Source organism: Puma concolor, chromosome B1, assembly GCF_028749965.1.
Source record: "Puma concolor isolate L17-30 chromosome B1, mPumCon1.1.hap2, whole genome shotgun sequence".
Lineage (NCBI taxonomy): Eukaryota > Metazoa > Chordata > Mammalia > Carnivora > Felidae > Puma > Puma concolor.
The window spans coordinates 28,478,527-28,505,673 of record NC_141670.1 but is presented as its reverse complement, the minus strand read 5'-3'; the positions used below and the strand labels follow the sequence as shown (position 1 = coordinate 28,505,673).

The window sequence follows — 27,147 nt, the reverse complement described above, 5'->3', positions numbered from 1 at the left end:
TTGAAAACAAGAGAAATAAACAGAAATAAAATAAATCTACAAGACCCCAATCTCCTCTGTATTGTGGCCCAAAAAACAAGTTTCTTCTGTAAAGTAGCCAAGGAGACATGAGAAGGGTCCTAAGAGAAGGGTCCTAAGCTGTAGGTGATTCAAGTCACCAGGGAATGTTTTCATCAGTTCTGTTATGCAAACACGCACACCCCTGTACTTAAGTCACAGGGTAATGAGACTTTTTAATAAAGGTTTTCCTTTCCAAGTAAATTCAGCCTCCTAGGTGAGGAACAACAGGCATGCAGAACCACCACAGAATCTTTCTCTGCCCATGAGGAAAGGAAAAAAACAAACCAAAACAGCATTCCACTTACTCTCTGCAGGCTTTTCTCCATCTGTCAAATAGAGACAATAATACTGCCTTACAGTTTTTATGAAGGATTAGCACTAATATGTGTATGTGCCTGTAATTGGCCCCTGGCAGTGGCTCAAGTAAATGACAGCTTATAAAAAAATCACTTGTAGCCAGTTACCCACAACCTCAAGATCCTGAAATCTGCAACCATGTGGGCACAGAAGATGAAACTGCCCAGCCCAACACATTTATTTCAGCTTTGTGAGACTATGACCAGAGGACCCATCCAGTCAACCTGTGCCTGGAATTCTAACCTACAGAATCGGTGAGACAATAGATGTCATTTTAACCCTCACCCCCAATCCAGCCTCCTTTATCAGCTTGCTTAGTCCATAAATGCTTATCAGAGATGACTAAAGCACTGTGCTGGTACGATGTGTTCTGTGAAGGAATAAAATACCTGAAAGGGTCCCGTGCTGTTCTTCTGGTATCTACGGACGCCCTGGATTCGGCACCACCTTCCAATCCAGCGTGGTCACCCTCTATTTCCTTCTGCGCGTCTCTCCAGCCTCACTAGACCACAAGCTCTTCTTTGATTCTTTCCTTCCTACACTTTCCCACAAGCCGCCCCCTCAAGTCTGTAGATCACTTCTGCATATTCTCTGCTTACTGAAATGTTTCTCACCTTCAGATACTAGGTCTAGAGACCTCCAGGAGATCTTTTCCCATTCTCCCTAATTACCAGCATTATCATCTGCACACAGCATTCTCTAGGATTTCACTTTAGCACCTGCTCTGCCTTCTACTGCAGTCATCTACAGGCTGGTTTCCCCTACGAAAGTGTAAAACGCCTCAAGAACAGAGCTGTACCTCAATCAGCTTTTTATCTCTCACCTCCCCTCAAATGTTTGCTAAACTCAAGTGAGAAAACTTAACCGGGAACTCAGCATAATTTCCTGCACAGAGCTGTTAATGTTTGACCAGGTTGATCTCCTCGACCTCGAGACAGATATTTAATTAATTAACGTTCCTTCACCCTCAGCCACTAATTAGATTATTCCGTTCAAACCAAGATGGTGCTTCTGGCTCCAACTCCACCGTTTCTCAGGACAGCTAAACCCCTAGCAGCTAATGAAGAGGAGGAGGATGAAGAACCCGTATTTGCACCAGCTACACGCATTACACCAGGAGCTTGAGATTTTCAGTTCACTTAACTCTCCAAGCAACCACCACTTTTGCTAGGCTTTTCCCCAAGGAAAAGAGCCTTGATTACCTGATATTCTATTGTTACAAATCAGCTATATATTTACTGATATGTAAAATGAGGCCTAGAGCAGAGAATGAAAATAGGCATCAGAGCAGCATGTAATAATATATAATCCCACTCAAATATAAAGATGTGTATCTTTGTATGGCTATTCATCACAAACATTAAAACGGTTATCTCTGGATGGGGGTGGGGTAATTTTCTGCATTCAGTTATAAAATACAGGTATTACATGACAAAGATGTTATACTATTAGAAAACCAGTGACTTTCACGATGCCTCAAACCTCTGTATTTAAAAGTATAGCTCATTTGTAAAATTGTATGTTAAAAAATACAAAGTAAATACAACAGAATTTAATAGCGTGTGTCTTTAGGTTTAGGAACTTAAAAACATTAACCCCCCCCCCCCTTTAATCTTTTCCAAGGTTCTTCGGTGAACCTGTATTACATCAGGTAATGGGGGTGTGGTGGGGGTGATTAAATAGTTTGGAAAGGTACTCAGTCCAGATCCATTCCCCCAAGGAAGTTCTCCCAGAATGAATGGGAAACATATTATCCAGCTCTTAAAACCACCACATACGCAGCTATTCTTGGGAGGGTCTCTAGAGAGTAAGTGGCATAAATAGAAGCCCCTAGTCAAATGGGAGGCTGGCATGTGAGCCTGCAGACCTCCAGGCACTGGAGGGGCACTGTTTTCCTCCAGTCTAGCTCTGCAGGGCTTATGCTGCTGCAAACTTTTTTTTTTTTTAATCAATCAACATTTAGCACTTGCTGTGGTTTTTTTTTCTTTTTTCCTTTAAAGTTTACTTATTGTGAGAGAGAGAAGGGGAGTGTAAGAGAGGGAGAAAGAGAGGGGTTGAACAGGGGAGGGAGAGAGGGAGAGAGAGTCACAGAGAGAATGAATTCTAAGCAGCCTCCACACACTGTCAGTGCAGAGCCTGATGTGGGGCTCAATCTCATGAACCTCGAGACGCGAGATCATGACCTGTGTTGAAATCAAGGGTTGGAAACTTAACCAACTGAGTCACCTGGGTCCCCAGCTGCTGCAAACTTAATCACCTGCCCCAAATCTGTAATAGCTATCTGGTAAATGCAGGTTTCCATGCCCCCAAACTATGGTTCTATCATATTAAAAATTAAAACTTAAATTTTAAAAACATTTATCGACTCATTTAAAAAACCAAGCCCGGGGGCGCCTGGGTGGCGCAGTCGGTTAAGCGTCCGACTTCAGCCAGGTCACGATCTCGCGGTCCGGGAGTTCGAGCCCCGCATCGGGCTCTGGGCTGATGGCTCAGAGCCTGGAGCCTGTTTCCGATTCTGTGCCTCCCTCTCTCTCTGCCCCTCCCCCGTTCATGCTCTGTCTCTCTCTGTCCCAAAAATGAATAAACGTTGAAAAAAAAAATTTAAAAAAAAAAAAAATAAAAATAAAAAAAATAAAAAACCAAGCCCATTACATATTAAGATAATATGTTTTACGAAAAACAACTACATATACCAAAACAAGTAAGGATAAAACTTCAATATCTGGCGCAATAGAAGACAACTTATTATCTGCTTATTATTCTTATTATCTGCTTTTAATTCAATCTATTACAATCTATTGCAATGTACTGATTGTAGTATATGAAAAAGAAAACATAGCCTCACCGGTGAAATCAGTGATTATTAATGAAATTCTTTTAATGAATAAAACGAGTTGACATTTGGAAAATCAGTATAATTCAGTGACCCAGTATTTTCCAAAAGATCAATGTGTCATCATAAAATCATGCATGAAATGGAATTTAACAACATAAAAAGCTCATGGATAAAGTTTGATTCCACAATGCAACAAATCTTTTGGTGTAATATAAACAAGGAATATCCACAATTACCTGTAAAAGATATTGAAATACTTCTTCCTTCACAAGCTACCTATCTCTGGGAGGCCATATTTTTAAATGAATTAAAATTTTTTTTAATTTCAAATTTCTTTAAAAAATAATTTTAATGTTTTATTTATTTTTGAGAGAGACAGAGACAGAGACAGAGTATGAGAGGGGGATGGGCAGAGAGAAAGGGAGACAGAATCCAGAGCAGGCTCCAGGCTCTGAGCAAGCTGTCAGCACAGAGCATGATGCAGGGCTTGAACTCAGAAAACGCGAGATCATGACCTGAGCCAAAGTCAGGCGCTTAACTGACTAAGCCACTCAGGAGCCCCTAAAAAAATTTTTTTTGAGAGAGTAACCAGGCAGCAAGCAAGCACAAGTAGGGGAGAGGGTCAAAGGGAGGGAGTGGAGGGTAGGGGTGGGGGAATCCCAAGCAGGCTCCACACTCAGTGCAGAACCGGACGAAGAGCCTGGAATCACGACCTGAGCTGAAATCAAGAGTCAGATGCTCAACCCACTGAGCCAGGCACCCGTTTTAATTTTTAATATGTACCTTCCCCATTTTGTCAAAAATACTGTCAAGAGACGTGTAATCAAGAATGGAGATGGAATAAAAATATTTTTTACTTCTTCATCAAGGACATTCTTAGATGAAACTGGTTTCTTTTTTTAAACAAAGCATGGGACAGTACAGAATACAATGATGACTAGTGCAGTTTGGTGCCACTGTCTTGACATGTACTAAGGTGCCAGTAATTACGCACACTGCTACACAGGGAGAAAAACAAACCACTCTCGTGAAAATAGTTTAGACTTCGGGGACTCCTTGAAAGGGTCTTGGAGACCAACCTGGGGTTGGCAGAAAAATACTTTGAGAACTGCTATACAAGAAAAGGCAACTCTTTCTTTCTTTTTTTTTTTTAAAACGTATTCTCATTTATTTATTTTATTTTATTTTATTTTTTTAACGTTTATTTATTTTTGGGACAGAGAGAGACAGAGCATGAACGGGGGAGGGGCAGAGAGAGAGGGAGACACAGAATCGGAAGCAGGCTCCAGGCTCTGAGCCATCAGCCCAGAGCCCGACGCGGGGCTCGAACTCACGGCCCGTGAGATCGTGACCTGAGCCGAAGTCGGACGCTCAACCGACTGAGCCACCCAGGCGCCCCGAGGCACCTCTTTCTTTAAGGATTTACAAGTGTGTGAAAAGGAAGAAGGGAAGAAAGAAACAGGGAGACTGAATCAAACTTTAACTGAGAAATGCTCTCTTTTTAATGAGTGAGGAGAGTACACGGCCTTAAAAGAATTAAGTCTATGTTAGCTGTTCCTTCTGGAATGTCCCACTAAATTAACTCTTTTATTCTTTCATTTCTCTGCAGATATAATGAATAATTTGAGTTTACAAAACATGAAAGTTGGGGCAGTTATTTGCATTATAAAAGAATCCTGTGATTTCCAAGGAGATTTGACTTCCTGAGTTCTTAAGGCCTTTGTTTATAGTTAATCAATGATTAAACAAGAAACAAAGCATAATGTTAACAGCCATTGCTAATCAAAGATAGGCTACTCATTAAATTGTATCATAAATAAATTGGATCAGATTTGCTGATCTACACAGTGCTGCAATAACTCACCTCCCACATAAAACAAGATATATATGGAAACCATTCTTATCACATCCATTACCTAATATTACTTTAATATTGTTAAACTTAGTTATTAAAATTTACACACATTAAGCAAAAACTAGGAATGTGTGCAGGTTTGAGATGACAGAGGCAGAGACGGGCTGTAAACACTGGTATGGTGTTGTGAATTTGGTTTTTTTTAACGCAAACAGTATTTTTGCTTTGTCAGAGTGGGACATAAGTGGAAATAAGCATTAATTAGGATATCTTGGTTTCTAAGAGTATTTTGCTGTCCTCACTGACTGCAGTTTTGTTTCATGTTTTTATTTTTCAGAATGTCCAGGGGCCTAAGCACCTGGTGCCCTCACACATATCCTGAGTGCCAAATCCATGTCCTGCCTGATTCTTGACAATGGGTCTTTCTCTGTGATGTGAGAATCGGGCCCACAAATACCTGGCGTTACTGGGGGTGAGAGGCTCAGCGGGTCAATCATTATAAAGTCTCAATACCCAGAATGGAAATCATTGGCATGTTTCTGTGAACATCACTTCTGGTAGCTTCAAACTGGTCCACAACAAGGACAGAATCCCTAGACACTCCCACTGTGGAGTTGCTTTGTAGGGAACGGGGGGGGGGGGGGGGGGGGGGCACATGATCCAAGTAAGCACAATCCTGCAAGCTCACCTTCTATACTTTGATGTCCTGGTCTCCTTTCCACCAGGAAGCCAGCTGCCTCCTGTCTCCTCCTGGTGTCCATCTCCTATATCACTTCCCAATGGCTCTGACTGCCCAAAGACTCCCCATTACTGCTGTCGCCCACAACTTCCGCATCACATCGGGCTCCCCCTCCCATCAAAACCTTTATCAGCAAGGACAGAGGTAAGAAAAACGGGTGAAGGTCTGGGGAGGAGGGAAGCTTCCTTCCTAGGAGCACCACCTCCCCAGCAGGGTATTTCCTAGTGGCATTTCAAGGCATATTAAGAAAAGAATTCAGGCAAGGGCCCTCCTCACCACCACTGAATCTCTTCCTCTATGTTAAGACATTTTATGGTGTCCTTCCATTCCTGTCTCCCCAGTGCAGCTTCCAACAGCTTAAGGAAGGAGAGTGTCTTCCTTAAAACATGAGGCTGCCATGCTCAACAATCTCCATTCTCTCCCCACCAATTATTTAGAAAAAAATTCTCGCCAGGGGGTGCCTGGGTGGCTCAGTTGGTTAAGCCGGTGACTTCAGCTCAGGTCATAATCTTGCAGTCTGTGGGTTCGAGCCCCGCGTTGGGCTCTTTGCTAGCAGCTCAGAGCTTGGAGCCTGCTTCTCATTCTATGTCTCCCTCTCTCCCTGCCCCTCCCCTGCTTGCTCTCTGTCCCTCTCTCTCTCAAATGATAAACATTTTTTAAATGAAAGAAAAAATTTCTCGCCAGGCACTGAAGACCTTCACTACCACCTCCACACCTTCAACATGAAAAGCCCTTAAAAATAATGCTTTTGGTACACAGTCCTGGATGGAAAACTGGTCACAAGTAAGTAAGAAACGAGGACGCTGGGATTATATGCTGTAACCAAACAAAACCAGAAAACCTGACACACCATTTTTTATACGTATATGCATAAAATGTATGTAGAAACGTATACAACATAACGTTAACAGTGGTTATTCCTGGATGGTAGGGAAACATGTATTTTTAACCTTTTACATTTCATTTATGGTTTCCTTCTCTAACAATAAAATGAATCAGGCATGATCATTTTACAAAATGAAACTTAACTATTATTTTATAAAGAGAAGAATTAAGAAAAAAAATATATCGGGGCTTATTTCTCAAATGCAGAAGAGCCCAGATTGTGATCATGTGGTTAACATACCTATCTCCAACTCAAATCTTTTATCTCCCTAAATAACAGACCCAATATCCAGTTAAACAACTCCTCCTATTTCTGTGTTATTTTTATTTTCAAACAATTGCAGGACTAGGTCTCTCAAACCCTTCCTTTATGTCAGGAGCAGGCAAGGTTTTCAATCTCCTTGAAAAGTAATATTGAAGGGGTACCTGGGTGGCTCAATTGGTCAAGCGTCTGATTCTCAATTCTGACCCAGGTTATGATTTCACAGTTCGTGAGTCTGAGCCCCACATCAGGCTCCATGCCGATGGTGCAAAGCCTGCTTATGATTCTCTCTGCCCCTTCAGCACTCACTGTCTCTCAAAATAAACTCAAAAAAGAAAAATAGTGAAAAATTTTCTGCAGATTGCTCATCAATCAGCCTTTTGGGACTTTACAAACAGGGATCACCTAGAGATCATGGAGTCTGCTTAACTAAATTGGTGAGTATTTATGCTGTTTTCATACTATCATGATTCCAAGAGCAGTGTACAGATGAAGTCTAAGGATCTGAAACTATCAATGTAAAACAGAGCTGTAGTATTGCCTCTTGCCATTCATGCTCATTTCCATTTCCATCTGAATGATGGGAAACACTTAAGTAAACTGCCTGCATATCCTCCAGTATAAATCAAAGAAGTCAAATACCCTCCTCTTTGCTGATGATGCCATTATTCATTGAATTGAAATACTTAAACTGTTGAAAGGAGTCACTCTTATTCTGAAATAACTCAGAATGAAGTACACCAAAACTAAATAAAAACCCTATGGTTCAATTTGGTCAACTACGTCAGAAAACATTTTACAGTTAATGCATCCTGATCATCAAAATCTGATGCTTTATAGAATTATACAGAAGCCTGACTTTCACTGAGCAGTGACCTGCCCTGAAATTGAAATCTCCTTAGATGCAGGCATCTGGGGTCTCTAATAAGATCATATTTAGGAGCACCTGGGTGGCTTAGTTAGTTGAGCATCTGACTCTTGATTTTGGCTCAGGTCATGATCCCAGGGTCTTGGGATCAGACCCTGTGTTGGACTCTGAGCTGAGTGTGGAGCCTGTTTAAGACTCATATTCTCTTTCTCTCTCCCCACCCCCCACCTCCCTCTCTCTAAATTTAAGAGATTTAAAAAAAAAAAGTCGGGGCGCCTGGGTGGCGCAGTCGGTTAAGCGTCCGACTTCAACCAGGTCACGATCTCGCGGTCCGTGAGTTCGAGCCCCGCGTCGGGCTCTGGGCTGATGGCTCAGAGCCTGGAGCCTGTTTCCGATTCTGTGTCTCCCTCTCTCTCTGCCCCTCGCCCGTTCATGGTCTGTCTCTCTCTGTCCCCAAAATAAATAAACGTTGAAAAAAAAAAAAATTAAAAAAAAAAAGTCATCTTTAAATTTTTTTTTTTTTTCAACGTTTATTTATTTTTGGGACAGAGAGAGACAGAGCATGAATGGGGGAGGGGTAGAGAGAGAGGGAGACACAGAATCGGAAACAGGCTCCAGGCTCTGAGCCATCAGCCCAGAGCCCGACGCGGGGCTCGAACTCACGGACCGCGAGATCGTGACCTGGCTGAAGCCGGACGCTTAACCGACTGCGCCACCCAGGCGCCCCCAAAAAAAAGTCATCTTTAAAGGCTTAAATGAGTTTAAAGCACCCCTAAGGAATACCTTAAAAACAACTCAAGCCAAAGCTCCTGGTGGGCTAGAAGTTAGGAGTGTGACACAGTGAGGCCTAAAATGAGCTGTGAGACTCCGGGCCAGTTACTCGACTTCCTTAGGTGGAAAAGAGGTATTTTGGCCACACTGTTCTGAAGGATTAGAATAGTAGGTCAGTAAATGGCTGCTTGCTTTCTTCCCTATCCATTTAATAAGAGGCTGCAGATCATTCTGTCAACAACCTGAATTCCAGCAGCAGGCTGCGCTCACCTGGGACACCAGGCCTTCCGCCAGGGTCTCCCACCACTCCTCCTGCTCTAATTCTAGCAAGGGATCTGTGTCACTATGAACTAGTACCCTACAGCAACGGCAACACAGAGGCTGTGGCCAAGGATTGTGAGAGCCCAGATATTATTTTTGGCCCTACAGGCCATTTAATCTCCCTGGGCATCAGAATTTTACCTTAAAGGTAAAAGGGGAAGTTGAAGGATTCTGAAATTCAAAAACTGGATAGAGATACTATACACCAAAATGTTAATGGTAGTTATCTCCAGTGGACCTGGATGACTTTTATTTTCTTCTTTATATTTTCCTGGACTGCTGGAATTTCTTTTCCTCTGAGAAGCAGAGGAAACCGAAACTCTCCTCTTAACAGAGTAAACGGGAACTATTTGTTTGTTTTTATGAAATATAAAACACAAAAATCTAAGGAAGTTTTTTTTTTAATTAATTTATTTTGAGAGATGCAGAGACAGAGAGAGTAGGGGAGGGGCACAGACAGGGAGAGAATCTCAAGCAGGCTCCTCGGTGTCAGGGTGGAGTCCAATGCAGTGATTGAACCCATAAAACCGTGAGATCACGATCTGACCCCGAAACCAAGTCAGACGCTTAACAGACTGAGACACCCAATGCCCCTACGGAAGTTGCTTTTCATAGCAAAACAGTCTTGCCCTTATCCCCACAGAACACCTGCAACTTTGTCTTTGCCTTCCCTCTCTCTGAACGGCTTGATTAGGTCTTCCTCAGGCCTAGTCACTGGCTTTCTAAATGACCCCACTTGTGGAGAGCAGTGTGGAATACATAGCACCTTGTACTTGGAGGCACCTGCATATTTTCAGAGCAGAGCTGGGAACTGGACAGCACTTTCTTTTTTTAAAAAAAAAATTTTATTTTTTAACGTTTTATTTATTTTTGAGACAGAGAGAGACAGAGCATGAACGGGGCAGGGACAGAGAGAGAGGGAGACACAGAATCGGAAGCAGGCTCCAGGCTCTGTGAGACATCAGCCCAGAGCCCGACGCGGGGCTCAAACTCACGGACCGCGAGATTGTGACCTGAGCTGAAGTCGGACGCCCAACCGACTGAGCCACCCAGGCGCCCCTGTACAGCACTTTCAAACAGCACATGCTGTGTATGCTGCCTTGGAAAATGCAGGTACCCTGGCTCTGTTCCATGGGCACATGGAGCTTCAGATCAAGCCCCGGATGGCCCCATCCCACAGAGGCGAAAATTAACAGATTTTAAGATTTTAGGCTTGTGGAGTGTTGTCCCCAGAAGCAGAAGGGCACTTGCTAGGCATTTTAGAAGTTTTCTGAACTTTCCTAGGATCTTTTCAGACATGAAACAGAAAATTCACTTCCACACAGCCAGGGTCAGTATTGGATAAATGGGAAATTCCAGTGGTATGGCAGAAATCAAGGAAGTGGTCTGATTATTCACCAAGGGATTATGTGCTTACCAGGTATTTAACAAGAGTATCAGTTCAATAGAGCATTTTTCTTTTTTTTGGCGGGGAGGGGGGATGTGGAGGAGAGGGAAACAGAGGAGTGAGCGGTAGAATTTAACTTTACAATTCCTTGCTCTGCTGGGGATTCTCAAATCTGTGCATCAGAATCATCCAAAGAGTTTTTAAAAATGCAGAGCATAAGTCCTAGACCAGACCCAGAATCAGAATCAGAATCCCTGGGGCTGGACTATGGGAATCTGAATTATTGCAAAGTTCTAGAGCCTTTTGAAACTTACTCCCTAAAGTTAAAGTTGAATGGGTAAAATCTGAGCAAATGCTCTGTACGTATTGGCTGCCTCCACCTTTAAAGCCACTATGATAATACGGTATGCCACAAGCAGTGCAAACAGACCAAGAGCATGGAGTCAACTATATTCCCCATGTATTGTGACAAAACTTATCAAAATAGAATTTAAATATGTGCATTTTATTGTTTCTCTGTCATGCCTCAATAACACGTTAATTTTTTAAAGTTCCAAATGAAAAAGCACAAAATAAAAAATCTGTAGCATCTTGATTTTACATGTATTCCTAGGTGCTAGATGCAGAGTATACAAATGCAGAAAAACTAGTCTCAACTATGAGGAACAGAAGGCACAACATAGATGTTCTTACACGCACATATTAAACAGTCACGGAGTAGTCACTCTTGTGAATGGGGCCCTCTCATGTTAATTAATCCTCACAACCCTATGGGTAGGTATAACTATTACTGCCATTTTAGAGATGACACAACAGAGAGAGGTTAAGTAACTAGACCAAAGGTACAAAACTAAAAAGTAACAGGTCAGAATTTAAATCCAGGCTCTATCACTTGATGTGCTAGCCTGTTTGAGCTGCCATAACACAATACCACAGACTGGGTGGTATGGCTTTTCTCACAGTTCTAGAGACTACGAATTCTAAGACTAAGGTGGGGACACGTTTGGCTTCTCCTGAGGCCTCTGTAACTTGGCTTGCAGATGGCCTCTTTCTTACTATGTCCTCACCGGCCTTTGCCTCTGTGTGAACACATCCCCAGCGTCTCTTTTTCTTCAAGGAACCCAGTCATATCGAATTAGGGCCCACCCTAATGGCCGCATTTAATCATGTCTTTAAAGACTTTATCTCCAAGTCCACTTGCATCTAGAGCCACTGAGGGTTGGAGTTTCAACATAGGAATTTTGGCAGAATGCAATTCAACCCATAATGCCTGATGACGGTGTAACCTCAAAATTACTGGATCTCCCTAAGGCCTGTTTCTTCAAGGGTCCAATAGTGCTAATGAGAATCCAAGGAGATAATTCATGTGAAATGCTTAGCAGTGTCTGGCACATCATTTTACAGATGAGAACAAAACTCAAGAGACGGTGATTTGCCCTGTTTTCAGCTCTAAAGTGGAGTTCTTACCCTATAGAACCCTACTTTCCTGTACAAGCAAATGCATAATCCAGCAGAATTTTATATAATTTATAAAATTTTTGTATCTCTTACTTCTTGCTTTCTCATGGTACTTTTCTTACTTTATTATAAAAACAAGGGAATAAGTTAAAACTTCATTAGGGAATTATTTCGTTAGTAAAGTATACTACACTTTCCTGGAACCATATAGGACTTTCATTCATCGTCTCTCCTAATTTACAAAGACAGTTAGCTATAGTCACAGTGATGATACCTCAGAAGATCAATATTTACTTTTAACTATTAAGAAAGAAAAGCAACTCAATGCTTTTTTAAAAAAAATTATGATTGTACTTTATGTTTGCCTGGTACTCTACATATTATATCCATTTAATCCTCAACACAATCTTAGGATCTTGTTTTATTGAGCTCTCCTAACAAGCACGTGAGGAAGGTATTATTCCTATTTTATAGCTGAGGGAACAGGAGGAGCACAGCAAGGTTCAATGTTTTTCTTTAAGGTCACAGAGGTTCACAATGACAGGCAGAACCAGAACTCTTACTGACATCTTTGAGTCTAAGACCAAGGTTCTCTATTTCAGGCCACTATCTGCCTTGGCAAGTGCAGTAGCTAGTTTTCTCATTTCCCATGCTCTACACAAACAGAGCAGGTGCTCAGCAAATAAGGCAGTCTGATTTGGGGCAATCTAGACTAAGCTGTAAAAAATCTTTGACGTCCTTTATACGGGCCAAGTTTCCTGACAACTTTGACCACCACCAATCCCTTGGACTAACAGCTCTTTTAAGGAACCAACCAGTCTCCTTCTTCCCCAATATTTAGCACACTGAGTGCTCATTAAAGTTCAACAGGTATCTGAGAAATGAGAGTTCAAGCAAACTGTTGTGTAATTGAATCTTGCACATTCTTCCTTTAGTGATGACAAAGGGCACTTTTCAGCCACAACTATATAAAAACATCAACAAAAAGAAACATTAAAAACCTCTCTGTTGGGGCACCTGGATGACTCGGTTAAGCGTCTGACTCTTGATTTCAGCTCAGGTCATGATCTCATGCTTCATGAGCTTGAGCCCCAGGTCGAGCTCCACGCTGACAGTGCAAAACCTTCTTGGGATTCTCTCTTGCGCCCGCCCTCCCTCCCTCCCTCTCTCTCTCTCACAAAATAAATAAACAAACAAAAAACCTCTCTCACAGTCTATAACAGAGAAGCCTCCAGGGTTTTTCCAGGCCCGCAATTCAAAGATTCCACTGCAGTCTACTCCTAACAGTGGTTGAACTGACCACCACACCTTGAACACCAATTACAGGCACAGTGCAACTGGAATCACCAGTGAAGAACCACACCATGGTGTTTTTAGTCTACAGCATGCTCTCAGGGAAAACAATTTGGCATATGTGACAGGGAAGTTCACGATTCCCAGAGGGAATTGCAATGGATGATAAGGTCAATCTGAGTCAGAGTGGAATTGCTGTTCATCAAGGCCCCTATGCTGTAAAAGGGAGCTATATTAAGAGGTATCATGACAACTTTTATTTTCTCAAGAATATACTGGTGTGTGGATTTTTTTTTTTTTAGCTTCAAGTTTGTTTTGCCATGGCAGCCCAGGCAAGTTTTGCCTGTGCCATGGAAACTATCTGACCACTTCTGAGCTGTTCTGGATACAGGGAAGGGAGGTGGGCAGAGCTGGCCAGAGTGGTGTCCTAAACTCCGCTTCAAGCTCTCTTTCAACTTCAGAGACTTGTGGATGTCCACTTTTTCACCTCTGTTGCTTCTGTGTACCCTGTCGTGAACTATCACCTCCCTGGCTACCAATTTCACAGAGCTTTTATAAGCAGATTAAAAAAAAAACTGAGGTCCCAGAACAAAAGCATTCAATGAAGAATTGAAAGGATAAGTATTGCCAGCATTACATTTGCTGTCTGAATTCATCTTTTCAAAGCACTCTTAGATCTGAGGCAGCAAATTTACTAGAAAACTAAAGAGATATTCCAGGTTTCCTCTTCTAAATCAAGGTATCTCACAAATACTTTTTCCTGACATCTAAAGAGAGAAGAAATCTCAGAGGGAAATGAAGAGGCATACAAATAGAAAACTCTATAAATGGCCAAACTAAAATACTAATCTATCCACTTATAACTGCAATTAACATTTATTAAATACATGCAATATACAAAAGGTACTGAACTAAATGCTGTGAGGACACAGAATCATTTAAGAAATGTCTGCTCATCTTCCTGTAGTGCATCTGTACCATAAGATGAAACTTGTTTAGAAAAGGTTTCAGGTTTCCCTAGGACATGGAAGAACAAAACTTTTCTCTATTATGACTTCTGGCCTCACAGAAAAATTTTAGAACACACTAGGGGGAGAAAACTCTTACCTGTTAGTTTCCACTGACAAGCGGCAGCATTCTCAAGAGTTACATGGCTACAGAACGACTATAACTTCCATAATAACCTAATTAAATCTGACACACACATGACATGGGGGGAGAAGGAAACTCACGTGCCCTTCAATTTCAGTAAGAAAATTTGAAACGTACCGACAAGGAAAGCAGGAGGAAGATCAAGATCATGTGGTTTGGAAAGAAGATCAAGAACGATAGGGCAAAAATATTCCAAATAACAGCAAGTCACTTGGGATTGCTTGAATGCCCTGCCATATTAAATCACATATGGCTACAAAATGAAAGGAAAAGCTAAGGCCTATCTCACGCCTCACTTATGCTACTGATTGAGTTTGAGAAAGAAAATTAAGACAATCTTTTCAAGTTACTCAATCAAAGGCAAAACTGTAGGCTGGCCATTTAGGGGATAAGCTCATTAGGTGGGGTAAAACACTTGTTTAGCAATTAGTGTCCTTACCCAATTAATTTACAACAGGAAGCCCTAAATTTCCTTAAATTTATCAGTATTGGTTTGCTAGAACTGATTGTTCCAATATATAAATTCTTTGTGTTTACTTTTCCCTCTGGATTTATGGGCTCAACTGTTCTCAAAACAGAACTTTTTAATATCTGCTTCTTTCACTTTTAATATTCTACTTTCCCAAGCCACAGAACTGATGTTCTTCAACAAATGAAGTAAAATGCCGAGAATCAACTCTCATATCAAGGGATGGGGGAATAAAGAAGGGTTTATACCCTCAGGCAAACAGAAACACCCTTACAATAAGGTCGAGATGACATTAAGGAAATATACAGCACATCAAATGAAATTTTGTAGTAGTTACAGTTCTAATCCAGCTGAACCACCTTTTAGGGCAGCCAATCATGAACAAGATTGCTGTATTTGGAATTAAGACAGCAAGAATAGACAGCCTCTCCACAGAATTAGAAAATGACACTCAGCCAGCTCTATGTCCTGTGGTATAATTTCACATGCAGCACACCAACAATTCTTGGTTATTCTTTTTTTTTTTTTAATGAAAAGTAGATTGACTTACATGGCTCTCTGGCAATGAACTGAGGTACAGTGTTGGGCAGAGGAGTACTGGGGTTTGGAGTCCCTACTAGTTTGTTCTTGGCCATCTTCGTGTTTGCCTTAGCAAACTCTAGTCGTAGTGTTTGCGGAATTTCAGGATCGAAGCGGATGCCCTTTGGAAATAAAGAACAAATGGAAGATGTTTTCATTTCCTTAGAGTCAAACCGGAATGGTGACAAAATAAACACACCAGTAAACCCTGGCCTATCAGGAAAAAAAGGTCAGCAAGAACTCATTCTCACTACTTACACATAATATGTGAAAATCTGTAATACAACATGTCTAGAAAGTCAGGGGAGATTTTGTTTACTTAATTCAAAAATTTAGTTACATGTTTTTTCAACTATTTCTTCTTGAACAAAAACCTTCAGGATCAAGTTTTTGGTTTTTTTTTTTCTTCTCCTTAAAGTTTGTTTATTTTTGAGAGAGAGAGAGAGAGAGAACGAACGAACACAAGCGGGGGAGAACCAGAGAGAGGGAGACAGAGGATCCAAAGCAGGGTCTGCACTGCCAGCACAGAGCTCAACGCGAGGCTCGAACTCACGAACCATGAAATCATGACCTGAGCTGAAGTCAGATGGTTAACTGACTAAGCCACCCAGGCGCCCCCAGATTCGAGTTCTAAATATGGACCAGCAAATTCCTAGTAGAGTTAAAAACCTCAATTAATGGCTACCAATAAGAATAATTAACGTAAAGCTCTGTACAATACTGGAAATCACGGAGACCCAGGCCCTGACAAGTGTTCTGATACTGATGTAAAACAGTATTATCCTTCAATGCCTTAGTTTAATCACCTATAAATAAAGAAAATTCCCCTCCCTTTCTAACTAGAGGGCTTTCATAATGGTGATACATGTAGTACTGAGTTATTAAAACAGAAACTGAGATTAAAGATTTCAATGTAACTAGTATCATTTAATTCCAGTTAGCTAATAAATTTACATAAAGCCTTACTGTCTTGAGGTGGTAACGTCCCAGTTTTGATTATAGCTGGCTTACTAGCTACATGGCTAGAGACAACAGATTATATGGGCCAAAGAGAGGGTAGTAATTTCAATTACCTTGACCCTATTATTACAGTTAACCTAAAACAAAACATTCAATAAATCACAAACATTATAAAACACAAGATTTAGGGCAAGATAAATCTCTTTTGAAACCCTCCTACCATTCAAGAATGCCTCTGTTACTAATCATAACAAATATTCTCCTATCTATTTTCCAGTGCTATGCATTCTGGATCCCAACAACAGTAACAAAAAGATATCCCAGTATAGTATATAAATGTGCGTCCAAAACAGGCTCAGGTCCCACATCTGTCTGCATGGTATGCCCTGGAAAGGGGGTGGATTTCTGAAAATGAGTATCCTAAGAACACAGGTTTTCCATTTAGTGTACATGTGAGCTTGTGGGTCCCAAAGGCCCCTTTCTACATAATTAGCTTGAAAAAAGAGCAATTTCCACAAGAAATTAGTAAGAATCTTTGACTGTAGACCAGGATGAACAACTCTGAGCTTTACAGGTTCAGCTCCAAAGATGAGACAAAGAGCCTGTGACTGGACAGTTAACTGCAGTAAGAGAAATAAGGGGGGAGGAAGAAAGAGAGCTCCTCAGGGAGATACAACAAAAGCCACAGAGCCCTGACCTACAGACATCCTGGAGTGGGTGGAATTTCTTTGTGAGCCTGATTTGTCCATTCTCTGAGAAGAAACCAACTGAAGGTAGCAACAGGGGTGGGCGGGAAGAGAAGGAATCCACTCTGTACAGCCCTAACCAACAACAAAAAGCAAAAAGGGGGGTGCCAGTTGTAAGAAAGGTAAAAAGAAATTCTTTCCCTAACTGTTCTGTTTTTATTTCATTTTAACTTAGGAAACCTCAGTATTATCTTGCCAAACACATAAATGAGGAAAAAGAGTAAGGCCACATTCTGAAGCAGAGTTTGCTTTCATCCGCTTCCACGAAAGAGCATTTCACTCTATCAAAGCTAGTATCACAACAGAATAAATATTTCCAAATATGGACCCAAAGAGCTGTGGTCTTTGCTGAGAGACAAGTGCAGTCCCTGGCTAACAGTATGCTGTGCCTATTTACACAACACCCCATCAGCTACACATAGTAGCAATCTGCCAATCTGCCATCAATTTCAGGGTGTCCTCCCTGGCACTCCACTCCACCAACCTTCCTGCGAAGAAGGATTTTTTTTTTTTTTTAAGCCGACTTTTATTGTACTTGCTGCTTCCCGAAGAAGGAACTTTCCTAAACCTGAGCACTGTGGTCCAGGCCATTGTAGCACGAGAAGAGCATCCTGGGATCTCTCAGTGGTCCTCTGGAACTTCTAGCCTCAGATAATGAGGCTGCACATCTGAATTCCATGCCTCAGCTCTTCCACTGGTGCTCCAGAGTCAACAGAGGCTCTGCACAATATGCTTGCCTTTTACACCGCTTGGACTGATGGCTCGTGTCCTAAAACATGCTGAATTAAGCCTCCCCAACTCCCTCTTCATATCCCTCCTCTCTGTGAGCTAAAATAACACCACCATCATGTTCCAAATCAAAGTTCCAGCTCCTTATTTTAAAAAAAAAAAAAAAAAAAAAAAAAAAAAAAGGCAAGCTCAGAAGTTAAAATGACCTAATTTGTTTGGCAGCTTATTCAGAGGCCGGAGGCTTAGAATACAAGCCACATTCCTCTAACATCTTTAGCAGCAATACCATATTTGGTAATCAATATCCTGCTCGGCTCAGTTTCTATCCAGAGGGATCAGCCAAGCCAAAAACATTTTAAATGTTAAAGGATGATGGGGGGTTGTGGGGGTGGGCAGGGGTAGGGAGAGCATGGAAATGGAAGGAAACAGGGGAGAAAGATAAAAAAAGAAGAAGATAGATAAGGAGACCTGAAAAAATAAAAACACCTTGTGCTTTTAATTAAAGCCTAATAAGATTATTCTCTGGCCAGAGTGATTTCACATTAAATGCTGTAGGTGAAGATTACTGCCAAGTCAAGAGGGGACTCTGTGCCTTTCAAAATCAACTTTTTCCTTTCTTGCCTATAATCTGCCAAAACTCTTCTCATAACAAAGAGAAATCTTCTTCTTACACCTGTAAATGGTATCTTATTTACATGGTCACCAGAAGGGAGAGTTTCTGGGTATCAATATGATATCAATTTGAGAATAAAGCTACTCAGAAGCCACCCAATCTGATGGGACTACACGGACAGCCAACAATCCCTTCAAGGACGGTGACCAAACCAACCCAGGTTCACCATGAACTACAAAGGTTGAAATCCCTACCTAGGAGGTACAAAGACAGTGCTGACAAATAACGTATCCTTAATAGTCTCGTATTCTTAAGAGTCTACCAGGGCAGTTTCAAATCCTATACTGTGGTGTCCCGGACTGAATGCTGAGGTCCTGCCAGGATTCATATATTGAGGCCCTAACCCCCAATGTGATGGTATTGGGAAGTAGGGTCTTGGGAGGTAATTAAGTTTAGAGAAGATCTTAAGAGTGGGCCCCTAAGATGGGGTCAGTAGTATACCCTTAGAAGAGGAGGAAGATACACCAGAGATGTCTCCAAAAGCACACACCAAATAAAGGCCACACAAGTACACAGTGAGGACTACAACCAAGGAAGAGGATTCTCACCAGATACAGAATCTGCTGGTTAACATGATCTTGGATGTTCTAGCCTCCAGAACTGAGAGAATTAAATGTCTGTTGTTTAAACCATCCCAGTCTATGGTATTTTGTTATGGCAGCCCCAGCTAGTCTTGCTAACATGCTAACAGTTTTCTTTCCTGTGCCATAGTTTCTAAAATATTTCACAGTATTCTTTCTGAACATTCTGTGGCCTCATATAGATAAATTTCCCCTTTCCCATCAGCCAATCTCCAATTCCACCTTTTCCATCACCACAGGTCACTCAACCCACAGGAACAGTCTTCTTCAACTGGTGTATGGCCTGGTATTTGATCACTAGAAGTCCTAAGAATTCAATCTCAAAAGCTACAGAGAGCAATTAGTAACTCCTAAAGAAAATTCAGATTCTGCATTTACACACTGTAATGCTTTAAATTCAAACTCAGTTATTGCATTCAGGAATTGAAGGAATTATTTTTTTTTTTTTTACATTTTTTTTTTCAACGTTTATTTATTTTTGGGACAGAGAGAGACAGAGCATGAACGGGGGAGGGGCAGAGAGAGAGGGAGACACAGAATCGGAAACAGGCTCCAGGCTCCGAGCCATCAGCCCAGAGCCCGACACGGGGCTCGAACTCACGGACCGCGAGATCGTGACCTGGCTGAAGTCAGACGCTTAACCGACTGCGCCACCCAGGCGCCCCGAAGGAATTATTTTAAAATACCCTTTTTCTCTTTCTCTTAAATGTAAATGAAACCTAACTATTTGTAAACAAAAGTTAAAAGATTTTTCTGAATTGTGGGCTGAAATCTCCCAATGCAAATTTGTGTTTCCTATTTAAATTGGATTAAGATTATAAGCAAATCAGAGAGCTTAAAAATGCCATTTATTGCTCAAAAACTCTATCAAAGCTCATAATCCTAAAAGGATAAGGAAAAGGCTAGTATATAATACACAGAAGGAAATGGGCAAGGTGAAGTTACCAAATCCTGAAGACTCAAGCCTCTAGGGATAAAGAGAGTCACTGTTAAATGAATTTCTAGGTCTTCCAGTGACTTGAAGACGAAATGGAGAAAATACTAATTGAATATGCACAAAGCCCACATCCTAAGTAGCTCCCCTATTTCTCTAGCTATTGTGATACTGGCTTCTTGTGTATACTGCCTGGTACTGGAATGATTTATTGGCTGCAAATCATGGATTTGGGACCATATAGGTACAACATCTTCCAACTCCTTAGTACTGTCACTGGTCTTGGACTAACGTTATCCCACATGAGTGAGGATAAAGGTTAGGAGTTTAGGGGCGTGTGGGTGGCTCAGTCAGTTAAGTGTCTTACTCTTGGTTTCAGCTCAGGTCATGATCTCACAGTTCGTGAGTTCAAGCACTGCAGCGGGCTCTGTGCTAACAGTGCAGACAGAGCCTGCTTGGGATTCTCTCTCTCCTCTTCAGCCCTCCACCTCTCAAACTAATAAACGTTAATTTAAAAAAGAAAAGGTTAGGATGTATTCACTGAATAATGGGAAGAAAGAGGAAAAGAGCTATTCTAGAATGATTAGGATATCCTTAGAGACCTTCCTTCATATTCAATGTGTGGTCCTTGATAGAACAAAACAGATGTAAAAGACCTTTTGTGGAAAAATGGAGAAAACCAAATACAGAATGGGCATAGGTGGTATTTAGGAATTGTCAATATGTGATATTATAGTAACTTAGGAAAATGTCTCTAGCTTTTAGTACTAAAATACAAAGACTATAATGACAAAATGTAATGATCCAACATGCATTTACTTAGAAACACTTAGGAAAAAAAGATGAAGCAAATGTGGCAAAATGGTAAGTTGGTAAATTCTGGTGATGGGTTAAGAGATGTTCATTACTATATTCTTTACCTTTTGGTATGCTTAAAGTTTCATGATAAAGAGTAAAAAACAAAACAAAACAAAACAGAATTTGACCAAGCACATAAACCTTGTTATGTGTGAGACAAAAGAATAAATGAAATTAAGTTTCTACCTTGAGGGAGTTCAGAGGTCACACTCTGGTGGTGGAGCTGTATAGGTAAACTAATGGTTAAACAGATAAACAAATGTCTATGGCCTTGTGAGAAACACAGCCAAGGCAGAAAGTGACTGGGGAACAGGGGAGGCAAAGGCATCATAGAGGAAGTGATGGAAGAGCAGAAATTTACCAGGTGGCAGTCCAGGAAAGGGCTCAGCAAAGTTGTGTGTGACAGGTTGTAGAGAAGGGTTGAGTATGTGCATGTACATGCATGCGGGGCAGGGAGATAAATGACTGTACAAGCAGGCTAGGGTGAGACCACAGGACCTTTCGTGCCATGAGGAAGAACTCTGGAATATGAGCATAGCTGAGATGCTGAAATTTTTTAAACTAACTAATACGATCAGATTTAGTAGATCCATGATTCTCAAACGTTAGCATGAATCAGAATCATCTAGTTGACTTCCTAACAACAGAGTCCCACATCTCCAGAGTTTGATTCAATAGGTTTAGGATGGGACCTGAGAATCTGCATTTCTAACAAGTTCCCAAGCTGATGCTAATGCTGCTTGTATAGGACTATTTGAGAATCACTGTAGTGGAGGGTAACTCCAGTAGTGAAAGGGCAGCTGAACTGAAAGCAGACACTGGAACAGACCAGACATGAAGCAGTTAGAACAGACCTGGAAAGAGAGGGTCTCTGGGATGGCTGCTTGGCTTGCTGGTCCTTCTCTGGGAGGGCACCCAGAGGCCAATGTCTGCTGAGCCCTTACATCCTGAGCAACAGCTCTGACTATTCAAGGGACAGATGCTGTCCAAAGTGACCATATGTGTTTTTTTCTTCTGAGGATTTCAACCTTACATATTAGAAACATAGAAAATGGGGGTGGGCTGGCGTTAAGTCACCGTAACAGTCTCTTCCTCCAGAAAAAGTCTCCAAATTCCCGTCACTGAGTGAGGTCTTCAGAGCCCTCCTTATGCCTGACGGAGTCTTATTTGGTACATCCTTCAAATCTGTAAGCTACCAGCTATCCCAGTATCTTTACAAATAGTACTATTAAAGTAAGTCAGTTTGTCAGTTCTTGATGAAGAGTTTAAGGGACAATGAAAACACTCATTTAGAAAAAATACTGGTAAATAATGAGGCAAATCTGTATGTACGTATACACACACACACACACACACACAGATGTCCATAGCAAAAGAAGGTTAAAAAAAAAAATTGTCAACAATGTTTAATGGATGGGAGAGGAGATTATATATTTGTATGTAAACACTTTATCTGTGTAAGCCCATGAATGTTCACGGTGAAAGCAACTAACCTGTTAATAGTGGTAACTCTGGTGGTGATAGCGGGAAGAAAATATGTGTTTTGTACTGTTTAAGTTTCTTACAAATACGTTTAAAGTTATACATCTGATAGATTAAAAAGAAGAAAGGGAGAGAGCTCACAGAAGTGATTTTCCAGGGAGTGCTACAAGAGGCAGAGCAGAACCAATACAAGACATCCTAGTACACAGCACTCAACCAGCTATATTAGTGTCTTATTTTTTTTTAATATTTTCAAATAACTTCAGATTTATAGAAAAGTTGCAGATGTAGTACAAAGAATTCCCATATGCCCTTTGCCTAGATTTCCTCCACATAATTTTGTTTCCTCCCTGAACTGTAGAAGAGTAAATTGAAGCACGATGCCCCTTTACCCTTTACAGTTAGATTTCCCAAAAGCAAAGATTATCTGTTTTCCTGATCCAGGATCTAGTCCAGAATCATACACAGCATTTAGCGGTCATCTCTTTAACTCTCCTGGAATATCTTCCTCTGTCCTTGTCTTCTGAGACCTTGACATTTTTTTTTTTTTTTTTTTTTTTTTTTTTTTTTTTTAGGAGTACAGGCTATTTTGTTGAATGTCCCTCAATTTGGGCTTATCTGATTTGTTTCTTGATTAGATTCAGGTTATGCATTTTTGGCAGGAATATCACAGAAGAGATGTGTCATTCTCAGTGCACCATATCAGGAGGTACATGATGTCATTTTTGTCCCATTACTAGTGATAACTGTGATCACTTGCCAAGTTTCTCCACTAGTAAGGTTACTTTTTTTTTTTTTTTATAAAGATCTCATAGGGAGATACTTGAGACTATATAAATATCAGGTTTCTATTAAACTTTCACCTACTAGTTTTAACATCTATTGAAAACTTACCTGGGGCAATCATTACTATTTCAGTTGCCAAATGGTGATTTGCTAATTTCATCATTCCTTCAATATTTATTTTCTACTCTAAGGAAAAGCTCTTATGCTCCATTTATTATTCATTCATTTATTTGTTCACTCATATCAGTACTGATTCATAGCTTATTTGATTTTATAATTTATAATTACTATTTGTTTTGGTACTCAGATTGTCCCAGATTTGTATGTACGTACACACACTCACACACACAATTTTCACATCTGTATCTATTTCTCTACATCTATTCAGATATATTAAAAAGACAAGTTTGTATTGATAGCTCCAATCCCAACCTAACACCACTGGGTTAATTCTAGTCTTCCCTTTCCATATTTCTAACTCCTTCACTGCATCCTAGAGAGATTATCCACTATACATTTACTTATTTGCCCAATACAGGAAGGCACACTAAGTATTGTCAGAATTGCTATAATAGTATTAACATAAAAACAAACCTGTTATAACTAAAGTTCAATATTTACAGTTTTTTGACCTTTAGTCTACAAGTATATAGCCAGTATGTATATTCAAGAATTATTTGGGTAAGTTCTCTCCATTCCCTCCTGCCTTCAGTGTGATTATATTACTCATCTGAAATACAGTCAGATTCACTTATTTTGGTATTTTATTTTATCTATGTATTCATAGCAGGTTAACTGTTTTTACCACTTAAAGTTGATTCAACAACCCATTCATCAATTTTATATATGCAGGCCAAAAAGCAGAGGACCTAGCATTTTAACATCCCCCTGCCACCTGTTATGACTTCCTGATATACTGAACCTTTAAAAGAAAGCATTTAAATAACCAAACATTTCTAATCAAACTTATTGTAGTTAATTTTTAGTTTTCAACTTCTAACTGAAACATGTTGAATGTTTTTAAAAGGGGGCAAGAGAAAGGAAGGGTAAAGATAACTGGGGCTAAAATTGCTGTAATCAACACCGCTGCTTTTATAAAAGGTCGGTGAAGTTCATGGCCTGAAGCCGGCGGAGGGAACATTCTCAAGGCTGAACTGTGTTCAATGCCTGGTTTCTCCTGGTGAGTCGCAGCCTGAAAGCCTTTACAAAGTCCCCATACAGACAAATTCAAATGTTTTAAGATTATTCCATTCAGTGAATGATATGAAAACTACTGGCAAGTAACAGGCCCCCTCTACCACTCATCCCGTGGTCAGTGGATGCTGCTCTCCTCTGGAGGACAGTCACAGGTAACCCAGTTCTTTATTTAAAAAAAAAAAAAAAAAAGGTCATTTCCTATCAGAATCTCGTAGGCATTTCACATATACCCCTTTCTGACCAAGTAATCCAGTGGATCGGATCGGATCTGTATTGGATGTATTAGATCAGATAAAACGTCTGTGTTTTTGTTTTTTTTGGTCAAAGACAAGTAATAAAGTAGCAGCAATTTAGTAAGATTCAACTTCATATGCTCAAAAGAGATTCCTGGTTGATTCTAGTAAGTTTTTTACTGCTCCTTTCTCCACACCCAACTCCAAATGAAGACCCACTTCTGCTCTAAAGGAATGTGGGGCATCAAGAAAACCCTGCCCAGCCAGGCGTCTGTGCGGAGAAGGAGAAACAAGTGCCTGTTAAGTTACAGGTTTTAACCAATTCATTCAGACTTGCTAATACAGAAGGAGAATAATCTGTCACCAGAAACTATACATACAATAAAACCTCAGTGCCTAAAAATCCATTTTCTTTTGTAACAATCTGCTCAGTTCTTCCTTGGCCTTGAGAAACTTCTGACCTTCACAAATGAAGTCAGTGAAACCCCCATCTTGTGTCCAGGAAATAAGAAACCAGAGGAAAGGAGCTCAAATTAAGGTCAAACTTAGTAGTTACCGCTCTCTGACCTCATAATCTAATCTCGGTACCTGGATCTTGTCGTCTTCTCCCCACTCCACACCTCCCTCCTTATCTTGGTTTCTGGTACCAAACCACAGATCTGAGAGCTGGAGTTCTGATGTTCCTCTTCAGGTTTACCCAAGCAGTGACCCCAATAAATCTTCAGAGCTACGTCATAACCTGCTGTAATAAACTCTGAGACTCAGAGCTCCACCAGGTGGTAGCTGATCTACCTGGTCTCCACTGCTGGCCATGCTCACTGAGCCTCAGTTATACCTCTTTATGCTTTCATTTCTCTTTTTGAAGGTAGTGATTATTATAGCACAAGCCAGAGGAAATCAGTATGGTGGGACCAGGGCATGGGGTGGTGGGGATGGCGGGGGGCATGGGGAGGGGGGGATTGAGTTCCTTCGAAATTTTCAAGATCAAACAGAGAAGCTGAAGATTGCTCATGTCTGTAAACAGCAGTACATTAAACAGTATCTATGGAGAAGAAGAACCAATTTAATTCTCAGGAGTAACTAGAGACTGGCATACACCATAATAGAGATGAGGTATAAGCTTTGTAAAGCATTCATATTCTAATTTATTGAGATCACAGATTTGGTAGAGTATTAGTAACTATCCATTTTCTCAGCAATCTTTTGGCTTCTTCCAAACTTTAGTGCTCCAAAACCAGTTTCCACTGCTACAAGAACAAGCTGATAAAGAAGCTAATAAGTAGGACAAGCTGATAAATAAATGAGAGAATGATTCTTATTACCTAAACGTTGTACTCCAAAGATTTCCAGTCATCATGGTATGTGGGGAAAGATATGGCCAAGAGATGGACAAGTGGCTAATGTAATTATACTACATTAGAATGATTTTTCATCCCACCACAAAATGTATTCGAGTCCTTTCTTTCTAAATAACCCAATATTGGAATCTATTTTATTTATGACTTCGGTTTCTATTTAATGTTAATTTAACTAAAAATTAAATGCTATTCTGAAACTTATTAGAATATCATATGCTATTCTTAATAGCTTTATGAAATATAATTTACAACCCTAAATTCACCCTCTTGGGTACAATTCAATGGGTTTTCATATAGTCACAGACTTGGACAACCATCATCACTACAGAGCTTAGTACATTTTCATAGCCCCCAAAAGAAACTCTGCATCCATCATCAGTCACTCATTCCTCTCTCCCCTCAACCCTCCAACCAGGAATCTACTTTCAGTATCTGAATGTGCCTACATTCGGAGTATTTCATATAAATGGAACCACACAATACATGGTCCTTTGGGACTGGCTTCTTTCACACAGAATAACGTTTTCCAAAGTTCATCCATATTATGCCACATGAGGTATATTATACCACATGGAGAACTTCATTTTTACTGTTTCATAATAATCTATCGTACGAATAAACTGTATTTTCTTTATCCTTTTATCGGTTGATGCACACTGGGTTGTTTCCACTTTTTTGGCTGCTATAAACACTTGTGTATAAGTTTTTGTGTGGATACAATTCTTCAAGCATAGAATTGCTGAATCATGTGGTAACTCTATGTTAACATTTTTTGGAGAACTGTGGAGCTGTTTTTCGAAGTAGCTATACCATTTCAACCCCATGACCAATGATGGAGTGTCCCAACTTTCTCACACCTTCCTCTACACTGGTTATTGCCTTTTTATTTTAGGCATCCTAATAGATGTGAAGTGGTATCTCACTGCATTTATCCATGCTGTTACATTTTAAAACATTTTATAAAGAGGGCTAAGAATAAAAGCCTCCTATTTTCAAAGAGCATTTGGCTACAGGAAATAATCTGAGGACCACAAATCTTTCAACATAAAAAAAAAAAAAAAAGAGTTGAAAGAATTAACTTTTACCTTTTAGAAGTTAAAAACAAAAGTTAGAAATACAAACTGTTTTCTAAAAATTGACAGGTCGTTCCTGCCAGATAGGAGGAGGTAAATACATACTTTAAAGATATTCTGAAGTCTGAGGGGACCAAAATATATTTACAGTTTTCTGAGTGTTGTCAGTTTTCTCTTCTACAAGCAGCATAAAATACTCAGATTAGAAACAGACTCGAGGCAAGGGACATGCAAAAGTTTCCCTA

At 40.5% G+C, this 27,147-nt stretch overlaps 1 protein-coding gene and 1 long non-coding RNA gene across 12 annotated transcripts in view; both read right to left on the bottom strand.

Moving 5' to 3' along the window:
* Window positions 1-27,147, bottom strand: part of RBPMS (RNA binding protein, mRNA processing factor) — a 178,382-nt gene that overhangs the window by 52,420 nt on the left and 98,815 nt on the right. For 9 of the 11 annotated variants that reach the window (XR_003224457.2, XR_015249998.1, XR_015249997.1 and 6 more), the window contains one exon: window positions 15,264-15,414. The exons of the other annotated variants lie outside the window; for them this stretch is intronic. Coding sequence is in view for 6 of the 9 variants with exons in the window: in XM_086703358.1 (XP_086559484.1) it covers window positions 15,264-15,414 (151 nt within the window). In the remaining 3 variants the exon portion in view is untranslated. The remainder of the gene's footprint in view (window positions 1-15,263; window positions 15,415-27,147) is intronic. 11 annotated transcript variants of the gene reach the window in all.
* Window positions 3,628-6,003, bottom strand: LOC147581528 (uncharacterized). Its single transcript, XR_015249996.1, has 2 exons — window positions 4,660-6,003; window positions 3,628-4,382 (listed from the first exon to the last, which is right to left on the bottom strand). It is a non-coding gene; the product is annotated as an uncharacterized LOC147581528 (long non-coding RNA).